Source organism: Callorhinus ursinus, unplaced genomic scaffold (genome assembly GCF_003265705.2).
Source record: "Callorhinus ursinus isolate GAN/ISIS: 27379988/994484 unplaced genomic scaffold, GSC_fseal_2.0 scaffold6, whole genome shotgun sequence".
Lineage (NCBI taxonomy): Eukaryota > Metazoa > Chordata > Mammalia > Carnivora > Otariidae > Callorhinus > Callorhinus ursinus.
This window is the reverse complement of record NW_027397068.1, coordinates 59,414,875-59,427,828: the sequence shown is the minus strand read 5'-3', so window position 1 is coordinate 59,427,828 and position 12,954 is coordinate 59,414,875. Positions and strand designations below refer to the sequence as shown.

The 12,954-nt window shown below is 38.9% G+C and overlaps 1 protein-coding gene across 15 annotated transcripts in view; it reads right to left on the bottom strand.

Annotated features, from left to right (window-relative positions):
- The window catches only part of UTRN (utrophin), a 498,468-nt gene that overhangs the window by 386,587 nt on the left and 98,927 nt on the right, over window positions 1-12,954 (bottom strand). For all 15 annotated transcript variants that reach the window (XM_025866206.2, XM_025866193.2, XM_025866194.2 and 12 more), the window contains one exon: window positions 10,100-10,161. In XM_025866206.2, coding sequence (XP_025721991.1) covers window positions 10,100-10,161 — 62 coding nt within the window. The remainder of the gene's footprint in view (window positions 1-10,099; window positions 10,162-12,954) is intronic.

Below are 12,954 nucleotides of genomic sequence, written 5' to 3'. Positions count from 1 at the left end.
AGACACAGTCCTGTCTTTCTAGAAGTCATTCATACGGTATAACCAATGCCCTTCTTTTCTTTAAAAACGTAAAACAAACAAAACCCTACAGTAACAGCAACACAATTTCTTTATTCTGTCTCCAAATCTCAGATGAATATTGATGGCAATCAGGAAAAAACATGTTTTGTGCTGTGCCCCTTTCTCCAACAATCTCCCACCCCACGCCAGTGACGGTGTTATCAGTATATATTCCCATTGAGACTCCTCGCAAGGATTACACCTGCAGGATGGTCAAAGGGGGAAATACAGCCTGTGAATCTCCTCAGTGGACAAAGTAAAGGAAAGTACCTGGGCTCATACAAATCCAAAACTGTCGTTCAAAGCTTACACAGGGAACACACACCCACACTCACCACACACATGGCCAGTCACTACAAAAGTACGTATTCCTGACAAATACAACTTAGGAATGTCCCATATACAGATAGAAAAGACCAGACTATGCCAAAGGGCAAGTTCCACTTACCACCCAAGAGAGTAACACACCTGTACATATGGTGATTCAGTGCTCTGTGCCCTACAAGCAGAGGTCAGAAAATTTCTGTTGGAAAGATCCAGAGAGTACCTACTTTAGGCACTGCTGGCCAGGTGGTCTCTACCCAAGGTACTCAATCCTACTGTAATACGAAAGCAGCCCAGACAATACAGAAACAAATGAGCCAATCGTAATGATGACTATGTTCCAATAAAACGTTATTTGTGGACTCTGAAATTTGAATCTCATATAATATCCATGTGTCATGAAATATTCTTCTGTTTTTTTTTTTTTTTTGCAACCACCTAAAAATGTCAAAACCATTCCTGGCTTGCAGGCCATACAAAAACAGGCAGTGGAAACATGAAATGTTCTTAGAGTAATAGCAACCACTCAGAAATGTTCTAAGAGATTTATAGAGATTTAGATGTATTAGTTATTTCCTGATAATAATAATTTTTTAAAGTAGGGAAACGAGACAGGGGTGATACGACAAGTGAGAGGCAGAACCAGGATCTAATACTATAGAATCTGGTTCTAAATCAGTGTTCTCAAAGTCTGTGCTAAGTTTCCACTCAAATTACAAGGGGACAGGACTGTGACATATAAGCAAGGAAATACTTAATGGGAGAGGGCAGAATACAGGGAGTTCTATTTAATGATTTCCCAAAGAAAGCAACAAAATATATATCACATTGAAATGAACTCAAAATGAAGACGATTTTTTCCCGAGCACACAGCTGTAACACATTATCTGTGCTTTCATATCACAGGCTCTCAACATGGGGTCCACCCTGGGAAACTGTTTGGAAATGTCAGAAGTCATCACTGAATACAATTAAAAACTGATTCATCCTGACAGTCAACCTCTTATTTAGATGTTTAATTCTTTGCAAAGACATATTTGCAGAGCCTTCTCTGACAGAGAAAATACAGTTTAATAATTCAATCAGACAAATATATGGTGAATACCCCCTTTGTGCTTGGCCCTGCAGAAATGCCAACTTCAGGCTACCCTCCTCATTCACAAGAGAGGGTTCTCATGGTTTTCCAATAAACACAAAATAATACAAATGACCAGTCTTGAACTTGGAACGTAGATAAGCCGTGGGTCACACTTAACCTTAAACAACTCAAAAGGCAACATGATATGAGTCCACCAGATGACAGTTGCTGCAGGTGACCAGCTCTGGCGGCCCCCTCCTCCAACCCTTCCCCCCCCGTACTTCTGTGCACTCTCCTGACACCAGCTTTAACCCCACAATTGTGACAAGAGGGACCAGTATAAAACGAGCAGCTGGGACACGGAAGCTTCTGGATTTAAAAGTGTCAAAGGATACAAGCAAACTGTCATCACAATGCATGAGGAGATGCCAGAGTCTACAGGAGGGCAGCAGCTGCAAAGACTGGTGGGGACATGTGACAGTACAACCGCATGAAGCCAACACGATGGGCTCCGTCACCCCCGGAGAAATCAGCCCAAAGGCTGCGGGCGACAGTACTCATTTCCCGCCCACTGACAGCCATGTAGGAATCCCAGGTCACTGGGGCAGGACTACTGGTTTTGCAAAAGAACCTGGAAATTTGAATTTATCTGTGTAATCTCCAGATATTTGTAGTTTCCTGAAAACATCGTGCAGATAAACAAATTGTGTCCACAGGCATAGCAGATCATCAGGCAACTGATTAGCAATCTCTGCACAGGGCATAACTGCAGGTGAAATTTACGTTTAGTCAACAGTGAGTCCTCTGAGGAACTGATAAATTCTGTGGAAAGGACACATACACACAGATACCACACCATCTAACGACTAAAGAACATGATTCAATACGGAACACCAGCAGTCATTACTGGCTCAGACAAAACACAAAGAAGTCGGTCATTTCAGATCCTTTTTTTCCCACTCACCCCCCACCTCCCATTTCTACCTCCAAACACATTCCAAAGGTAACCACCTCTCCTTGTCATCATGGCTCCCACTCCAGTTCATCATGCCTCCAGGACCGGGCTAATTGATCCCTTTGCTTCTGCCTAAGAGCCAGAATAACTCTAATTATAGGCAAAGGACTCCCATTATAGGCAAAGACAATCTAAACTCCAAGTAAAAGATCCTCTGTGATCAGGTCCCCACCCTGCCTCTCATCTGACACTGTCTTATTCTCCTTCTTTGATACTCCCAAATCACAGTTATTTCCATCATAGAGGCCAAGTTTTTCAGCAACAGTAGTAGTGGTAATAGAAAAAAAAAAAAAAATCTGCAGAAGATTGAATAAGAAAGTAAAATTTAGGAAGTCTAGTTTGGAGTTCTTAAAAGAGCCGAGTGCTAATTCTTTATAGCAACAACCAACCAACCAGAGAAAAATTAGGACTTGGATTTTCCATTTGGAAGACTGATCAGTGCCTTCTTTCTGGAGTTGCTAGGCTGACACGGACCCCCCGCAGCTGACAAATGCAGGCCTTGCCTTCAAGGCCCTCGAACCTAGATGTAAACAAAACCAACACAGCATGCTGAGCACATTACGAGGGACTCATGAGCTAGTATCGTTCTGCCAAATTTGTACCAAGTAACAGATACAGTACACAGGCAGACTCTGTCCTATGATTTACCTAATCTCATTATAAATAATCAAGTTACAACTGGGTATAATTTTTAATTTTTAAATGCTTTCACAACTAACATATCTGATAAGGTATCTTACAAACAAATAACATATGAGCCCTTTGACACTGTTCAGCTATTCTGTTATTTATGCTCTATTTTCAAAACAGGATTTGAGGCAACCAATGCAATTCAGTTACTATCTCCACTGTTTACTGTGTGTGTGAGTGCACACATGTAGACCGCATAAACACATATACTATATAGCATATATGCCATAACGTATTTGCATTCTTCTCAGATTCATCTGAGATTAATCTGATGTCCCCAGATGCTGATAACATATTGTAAGCTTTAGCATCTCTCTCTTTTTTTTTTATTGTTTTCCGTTTTTGATCGTTTTTGGCAAGGGGTTGGTTATTTTAAAACTCCAAAAAGAAATAAGCAATATAACTTAATATTTCTTTTAACATTTTTAAAGCCAGAATCTTTCATTTATGAATATCCAATCTCAGAATCCTTTTGGCTCTTGTAATTCTTCATTTTCTTAGAAGTCAGCAAGTGTATCAGTGAGCACCATGAACAATGCCATTTTGGTTAATTATGTTTATATATAAATATATGTTTTAAGTTTTTTATAACAAAAATGTTATGCTTTTTCTCTTGGTAGTAGAAGAAAAGTAGTAGAAGCAGAATATTTGCTTTGGATTTCTTCTTTTTGTGAGTGTATTACTGCGTACAATAAATAATAGGTTAAAACAAAGAATAGTATCTCTAGTCAAGATTAAGCAAGCTGATAAAATGAGGTTCATCACAACTATAAACTTACAGCTTCACCAATGGAATGAAGACCTATGACGGCCAATATCAACTTTATGATTCCACCCCACAGGGAAAGCATGAAAGCAACATTGCTTTTGACTGAGAAGAGTGACAGCAAAATGAGTGCAACAAAATGCCTAAGGAGGTCCTTAAACACCTTGCAAGGAAAGCCAGCAAGATTGCTACAAAGAATCAGTGAGCACAGGGCTCTTGGGCCCATCTTCTACCAAGCTTCCTACACATCTTTTCCCACTCTCATTTTTGTGACCATCAACTTCCAACATGAGAAGAGGACAAAACAATGGGACACTAAAAGCAATGTCCCACTGCCTCCAAAAGGAACCCATTTGAATAGCTCTCCACATTGAAATCTACTTTTTAAAAAAATGCTTCACAGATTTTCCTTTTATGCTCCATCAATTTAAACTTCAAGTTTGGAATTTAGTGACTTATATGAAAACTTGGCTCATCTTTGTCTTCAAAAAGGAAAATGCAGAAATCTGCACAAACTAAAGTTCAGCATTTTGAAGTCTGCACATTCTCTGTCTAACCTTTATTTGTTAAACCTCTTTTGAGAATCACCTCACCAAACTGATAAAAGAGCTTCTGCAATTTGTATGTCTCAGCTCTGCCAGATGAGCAGCTCTGAAAATCAGCCAAACAAAATGCAGGCTGGGAGTCAGAAGAAAGTTCCCAACAGTGGAGCAATGAGGCCATCACTGCCTCCCTCGGGAGACCAGCCTACTAACAAACCAGAGGCTCTTAAGGATGAGAGGAACAAAACACTCAAGCTTTACCCACCAGACAATGGAATAAAGTAGGTTTAATGAGCCAATGCTTTTTTTTTTTTTTCATTTCTGTTTTAAAATATATGTGTAGCACAGACCGGGGTACCACAAGTTAGGGTTACCTGAGAGGGTCCTAATTTAGCGTTCCTAAGTAATTATAATCTCCTATAATCTTTCATAATAATGCCTCAATATTTCTTAGCAATATAAGGCAAGTAATTACGATCAAGTGTGTTTTATAGCTAAAGGAATAAAAACCAAGTGACCTGGAAAAAATTGGCTAATAATTTGCCTAAGGTCATAAATAAATGAGCAGCACATCCAGGAATAAGTGTTAAATTTCCTAACTCTTAGCTCCTTTAGAGAATCATTTTCTTCTGAGCTCTTCGTAACTTTTTAAAATCCAACAACCATAAGCTGTTCTACACTGGATGACTTCTCAGGATTCCCAAACTCTAAAGCATATCTCTGTAACATATTAACATGGATTTGCAGCAAGAAGAATATGTATTTATAGTGAATGCTGCCTTAGCTATCATATTTCTTTATAAAGTGAAAAATCAAAAAGATGGTTTTAGATCCATATTATTCAATATTCTCAAGCTCTTTACCAAATCCCTTATCAAGGAATGAATTGAGCCGATTTTAACTTTTAAAACTCACTTTTCATCACCCAAATTTAGTAGCAGGATTCTATTTGAAGAATCCTATGCAGCAAGCATGCGAATCTTAGGTATTAAACCCAAATGGTGATATAACAATCTTTCCAGTGCAACTTCAAAAAAACAGGTAATTAGGGAAACTGCACAGCTGGATTTGTTTGTCGATTTTTGTGAGTAAATGCGGCAAAATGTATTCATATCCATGAAATAACACCATTTATGCCACTTTGCACTCAATTCTATACTCCCTCCTACCTCTTTCCAATATAACCACTACCAACTGGTTTACGGATATAAAGTATCGGGCATTTAAATATGTTTCTGTCACTGTCATTGACTAATCTATCAAGCCTATCAAGGCTCACTGGGGGCCTCCTAAATGCCAGAAGTGGTGCCAGTGACCAAAATAAACAATCCTTGCACCATGGAGCATCCACTGATTAGGAGAGGAGAGACAAATATTTTCAGATACAACTATTTAAAGTACAATTCTGATCAGTGCATCAGTGGATAAAGCTTTACGAGTAGAGAGCATATCTGCCCTCGTCTAGGAGCTCAGAAAATGTATCCTTGAAATGACATTTCAGCTCAGGAAAGAAATAGGAGAAGGGGTTGGCCAGGAAAAGATGTAGAAGGGTAGAAGCCATGAGACGGCTCATCATAATAGCTAGAGCATCAAGAGGGAAGGAGAGTAAAGTAAAATGTAATCAGAAGTAGACTGGAGAGGGCAACAATTGAGGGCCTTAAAAGCCAAGTAAAACAGTGGGCAGCCACTGAAAGATTTAACTGAAGAGAAAAGGGTATTGAGACTGTAAGACCACTCCCGCTATTCTGTAGAAAGCAGAAGAAAGGAACTGGATAGGCAAAGCATGGCATGGCAGAACCAGTTGGTAGATTATTACAGTGGTCCACATGTTCAGGGATAATTTTCCCAAAAACAGTAAAATCATGACTCATACACATGTAATATCAACACGTGTCAAAGACTTTAACTCATTAATTGACAAGAGAACCAGTAAGGTGTTATGACCAGTTCAAAGGAGAATTCAAAAGACCACATGTTTATATACAATAAAGGAAAGCAGAAACAAATTTACAATGGATGCAAAAATAGGTCTATCCAAGGGATAATAATCAACTGCATTCCACCTACTTTGCATTTTTATGGATAAGAATCATTTGCATTATTATCTGTTTTCTACAACTCTCAGAGTTGTAGAGTAGCTCACAGGTAAAGGAAGGCCAGTAATGCAGATGTCTGAACTGACGGGACTCTCACTAATCTTTTTGCCTATCTTAAAGTCTTTCACATTCTTCCTAACTCAGATGATAGTGACTTGGCAAAAGGAGGTGTCAGAAAAGAGGGGGAAAAGTAGATATTTTGAATATATATAGGTAGTGGAATCAATAAGATTTGGTGTTTGATTACAATGGGCGGGGGAGGGGGCGCTTGGGTGGCTCAGTTGGTTAAGCAACTGCCTTCAGCTCAGGTCATGATCCTGGAGTCCCGGGATCGAGTCCCACATCCGGCTCCCTGCTAGGCAGGGAGTCCGCTTCTCCCTCTGACCCTCCTCCCTCTCATGCTCTCTCTCTCTCTAATAAATAAAAAATAAAATTAAATTAAAAATAAAAAAAGGAAACACCGTTAAACAAACAAACAAACAAAAAAAAACAATGGGCTGGGGAGGGGACCACAAAGAAAATGTCCAGGGATGGAATTCAAAATAAATTTCTAAACGGTGGAAGATACCACCCATCAGTTATCTATTTGCATTTTTCAGGACAAGGGCCCAACTGCCCTAGGGAGGGACCCACGCTGCAGGGAAGCAGCAGACTCAATCAATAATTCTATTTTAAACTCTACCACAATATACCAAAAGACATGGATAAAAAAATAAATGAAATCAAATTCATTCTTTTCACCAGGATTTTTTTTTCTTGTGCTAGCCTCTGGATTACCTAGTGACACCAAGCCCAAAAACTACCTTTTCCCAGCAGAGTGGAATTAAGCTGTATGGGAGTCTATGGAAATCTCCCAGCGTAGAAATGTTATTCTCTTTCCTGACCAGCAGTGTGGAAGCAATCTGATTTATGGATTTCAGACAGCCAGAGGAACGAAAAAATGTGGATGAAGCAATGTCACTGCCATGAACTCTCCATCTCTTTATATCCAAATATTCATAATTTCTTTGATAAGTTTGTTCTAGAACCATCAAAATTTTCCCTCTACTTTGATTTCTGACTCAAAGTCATCTGAAAGGAAATGTTTCCAGGGTCAGCTCTACGTCTGATACTTTTTCTCCAAACAAAATAAGCTTTTAGTTCCATGTCAGTTTACATAACTGGAACTGTTAAAATATTAAAAATGTTAAAAATGAATAATATTACCTGGTCTTTTCACTGTCTTCGTAATAATTTACAAAATAATTTACATGGGGCAAATAATTCACATGGGACTTAAAACCCTCACTGAATATTACAGAATAATATATACATTATAAAATGTACAAATTTAAATATCAAGTTCGTTAAGTAAACTATCCCGGTAGTACTGGACTTTGTGTTATATGAGGTCTTTTTAAAGATGTTAACCATCAGCGATAAATACTGAGCTATTTATTTATTTACTTACTTGAGAGAGAGAAAGAATGAGCATGAGGGGAGGGGGCAGAGGAAAAGGGAGAGAATCCCAAGCAGACTCCCCGCTGAGCGTGAAGCCCAACGTGGGGCTCCATGTCACAACCCTGAGATCATGCCCTGAGCTGAAACCAAGAGTCAGACACTTAACTGACTGAGCCACCCAGTGCCCCGATACTGAGCTATTTCTTTAGAGAATTCAGGTACATGACCCAAACGATCCAGTAGACACTAAGGACCATCCAATGGAGAAGTTAAGGGACAGTAGCTGCAGTGAGGATGTTTTTAAAGCTCAGCAAAGGGTGCCAGCCTTGCATCCATCAGTAACAGCTCTGGACCTGGAGATGAAGCACACCTACTGGGTGACGGTGACGCTCCAGCTCAACCATCTGTCATATACCATCAAGCTACTATCTCACCTGAGCCAAATTCATGGCAACACTGATAAAGTTTTCAATTTCATTTTCAATTATTCTTTCTCAGTTATCACCTCTATTCGCCTACTCTCCACCTTTCCATGCCCTATTGCACTAGTTTTCTCCATTCTCGTAAATAGGGGTAAAAGTCATTCACCCAGTTTCAAATGTCCCCCAAACGTAGGGCTACAAGACTATGATGCTTTCAAATGATCTTTAAAATCAGTTCTAAGGTAATCCTTCCCTAATGACTACATTGAGCTGCTAAAAAGTAGGTCTGCTTAACTTGCTCTACCTAAAAATGACCGTATCATCCTCCATAACAACCAGATGGATAATCTTACACATCTGAGCACTCATAAAACCACTGGGATAAAACATCTCCTATCAAACTCTCTCAGTTGCTGTAACAATGCTGCCCAGAGTATGGTCACAGGCAGACGAATATTTCAAAAGTTTCGAATCATGTCAAATCCAAAGCACCCAGATGTTACCTGTGCCGCTAAAATAAAACAAATTAAAATTTCCCCCAAAATACCTATGTCTGCTCTGGAATAAATCCTACACATAAAACCACCAATTATGCAAGCACTTTTATATTCTTGACCCTGTCAAAGTTCGTTTTCACATTCCTTACATTCTCAGAGGCAAGATAAAACATCCCTCAACAAAAACGTGCAAAACCTAAGAAAACACTGCAATCAAATTATCATCTGTAAACACTGAGATGTGAAGCAATTTTTAAACTGTGCTGCTACACAAAGTAATCCTAAAACATTCTCACGTTGCCTCAAAGAAAATACCAATGTTTATTTTCTTGACCCTTGCAACCTTCTCAAATAGAAAATTCTGAAGAAAAAAAAAAACCTCTTAATTAAAGTAGCTTTCATACTATTTAAAAGACTATGATGATGTTTCTCCAAGAAACTTTTATTTCTCCTCTTTCTGGTGTGGAGTCCTGCAAATTTCCCTCCCACTTCAAACTTAAAGGACCAAATTCCAATGTCAATAACCAATGGATAATTACATAAGAACAAGTTTGAAAATAGCACTGCCAATTCCTTTGTCGGTTTGCCCTGCCCCTAAAAGGAATATCGCTCAAAACACTGATTATGTTCCAAGTGGTTATAAATGCTGAGAAAGAGTATATTCTTGGGGAAAGAAGTGAGAAAGTGCTCAAAAAAAGAACCACAGTGCAGACATCCACATCCACAGGCAGGAAAATCCTTAAACGTTTCTGCATGGGGTAGAAAGGCTGCCTGCATAACAATCTGATTTTAACCAGGCAAAGGGAAATCATCATCTGTCTAGCTAAGTGAGCACAAAATTTGCCCAGTGATATATTCCTTTCCTAAATGTACCCAGGATTCACAGAGTCAAAAGCAGCAAACTATTGCCCTATATCTGGAGAATGCCAGGTAAAAATAAAAAGCTGTTTATACCATGAAGGTGTTCACATCATGAACTCTTTGTATCAGGATTTCCGTTTAAATGTATTTGAGAAGAGAATTTTTTAAAAAGTATAAATGTATCTGCATACTCAGAAGATTTCTATTAGGTCACATGTCATGGGAAATTTCATTGCACTTCCAAACAAACTCCGTCAATCAGAAAGAGGCATTTGAATGACCATAAAATGTTTGAAAGTCTCCATTACCTTTGAAAATCGAGCGTTAATCCATTTGGTAAAGGTTTTCTTCTGCACGTCATTGTGTTCATCTGTGGGAGGGAAAAGGAAGAAGGGAAATGTATGAAACTCTGTACCTTTGGGAAGGGTTCTATATATAATCATCCCCATCATGGAGAGTTTAAAATAGTAGTCCTCCTAGTAGTTCCTGAGACACAAAGATCCACAGCTAAGAACAGGAAGGCTGAAGGAGTCTGCTTGCACAGGAAGCTGAGGCACCTTCCCTAGGGAGCTGGCCCTCCCGTCCTGAGCCTCAGCATATTGCTGCCAACCATTCAATCCTGTGTGTAGGACAGAATCAGCACCTCACTCTCACACTATTACACATAATACTTTCTGTTGCATTTTGTTTAAGTAAAATTTCAGCATGATAAAGACGTTATCATGTCCAAAACAAAAATCGAAGTTATCCACAAAAACACTAAGAAACTCATGATCTTCCTCCTTTTCTGTACAAGTCCTTCACCCTCCAGAACAAAAACTAGCATAAGGTTATTCCACAACCTGTTTTCTTGTAGTAAAACTGATAGGACAAGGTTTTAATGATCTTGATCTATAAATACAGTATTTTACAAATGGCGAAATCAGAGTCGTTTTTAAAAAAAAAAAATGATCAACTTTGGTTTTGATTACAAATTCATGTTCCAAGCCCAAGCCAATAAAAATTGACTTTAAAAACTACAGCATCTTGAACGTCTTGAAGATGGGCAGAATGATTTAGTTAAGCACAGGGAAACCATGTGATATATCAAAAAGAACAAAGGGCTTTAGAACAAAATAGACCGCACCCCAATCCACTTAGTATGTGACCTCGGGTAAATCATTACAATGCCTCCTCACCTCGGGTTCTCACCTGTAAAAGAGAGATAAATAACACCCAGCTTGCAAGGGCATTTTGAGGATTAGTGACTATGAGCAGAAACCACTTGGCAAAGAGCTGGCTTTGAGCTCTTTGTTACTGTTATTGCTACAATTATTACTACAGTATACATGTAAACATGAAAGATAAATACCCATTGTACCCTCTCTGTTATTTCTAATGATACCCTTTTCAACTGCTCCCCAGTTCTCTATTACAACCAACAAGAGTCACTGTTGGCTTAACACCTACAGAACAGCACATTAACAATCTCTAACTGGTTCCCAAAGCTGCCTCAGGAGGATTTGGAACCGTGCAGAAAGCTGCGGTTCTGTCTGTGTGTATGAATACGCTGCCTGCCCGGAACCATCCACACTGCCAGGCTGCCTCCCACATCATAACAGCAAAATAATAACAGAGAGGCCCCAGTGTGCTCTGCTCTCTGTGCATTAGTTTCAAAGGGCTGCCTTCAACATAGATCTCATGCATCTCTAACAGCAGAATCAGTTCACCCACCACTTCACCAAGTTTGTGATATCTTTGGTCCTTACTCCCTTCTGGTAGGAGAGTTTGTGATTAAAAGGTCATTCCTGAAATAAATAGACAGCTGAAGCTCCAGAAAGGAGTGCACTTTTACACATCCATAAAGGTAATTGGAGACTGACTCAGAGACACAAAGGGGGCAAGTGGATGAAAAACAAAACTGCTGTCTAAGAACCTTCTTGATGTTAATTGCACTGAGAGGGAGGTAGCCTGCCTTCCAGGAAGGACAATGCAGTCAGCATCAGACCTGATTTCAGGCTTTCTACCATCGATCAATACCACATATAAGCCATTTATTAACCAAGAGGACTTTCTTACACACTCTGAATGTCCCCACCTTGCAATCACGCCCAAGAGGGACAGAGCTGAGATGATACACAGAATAGAAGTCAGCCACATACATCAACCTGCAGAGAGCACTATACCAGCCCCACCAAAATAAATATAATATTAAATATCAGTGTTCAGAGCGCTTAGAAAAGCTAATTATTTGTCCCATTAACCTTAGAAAGGATTTACTTTTGTACATTTTACCATACATATTATTCCATATTGCTATGAACAAAAATACATATAAAGGTTATAAATATTAAACTTTCCTAATTTCATAACATTCATACAATTTGAAGATTTTATCACCATAAAAATGGGGAATATTCTTAGGGATTAATATTAATAAATTTTGGTTTTTCCTTATCCTCTTTCCTGAGCATTTAACCTTATTTTCAAAAACATGTTAAAATATTTAATACTCCATAGGTTCCTCTCCAGATATAGACTAGACAAAGAAATGAGTATGTGCACCTTACCAAATGATAACTAAGGTTTTTCAACTTATCACACAAAGAAGGAAATCAAATTCTAAAAATAGATTCCTGCCACACAGAGATGTTTATAAAAATTAGTAAGTGAATGTTTCTGTAATAGTCTTTGATCTTTGGGTCAAATCAAAGTTTGAATGAGTCTAAGTAAACAATATGAAATAAAGTATGAGGTTGCAGAGATAAACTGTCCAGCATCCAAACCTTTCAAAAATACTCCCAAATTTATAAACACTCCTCTGTATTCATTTTCCTGATACAGTTAAAAAAGGTGGGGGGAGTTCTGGAGGGGAAGGGGTGGGGGGATGGGTCAGCCTGGTGATGGGTATCAAAGAGGGCACGTATTGAATGGAGCACTGGGTGTTATACACAAACAATGAATCATGGAACACTACATCAAAAACTAATGATGTAATATATGGTGATTAACATAATAAAATAAAATTTAAAAAAAGGGGGGAAGAGTTCATATTTCAATGAGGCGTTAGTTCACATTTCCCTTTTCTAACAATCTCACACACACACACACACACACACACACACCCCTCTTATTTCTACCAGAGAGGAATTCAGTAAAAGAACTGGAATTAGCCTGTAGCTTT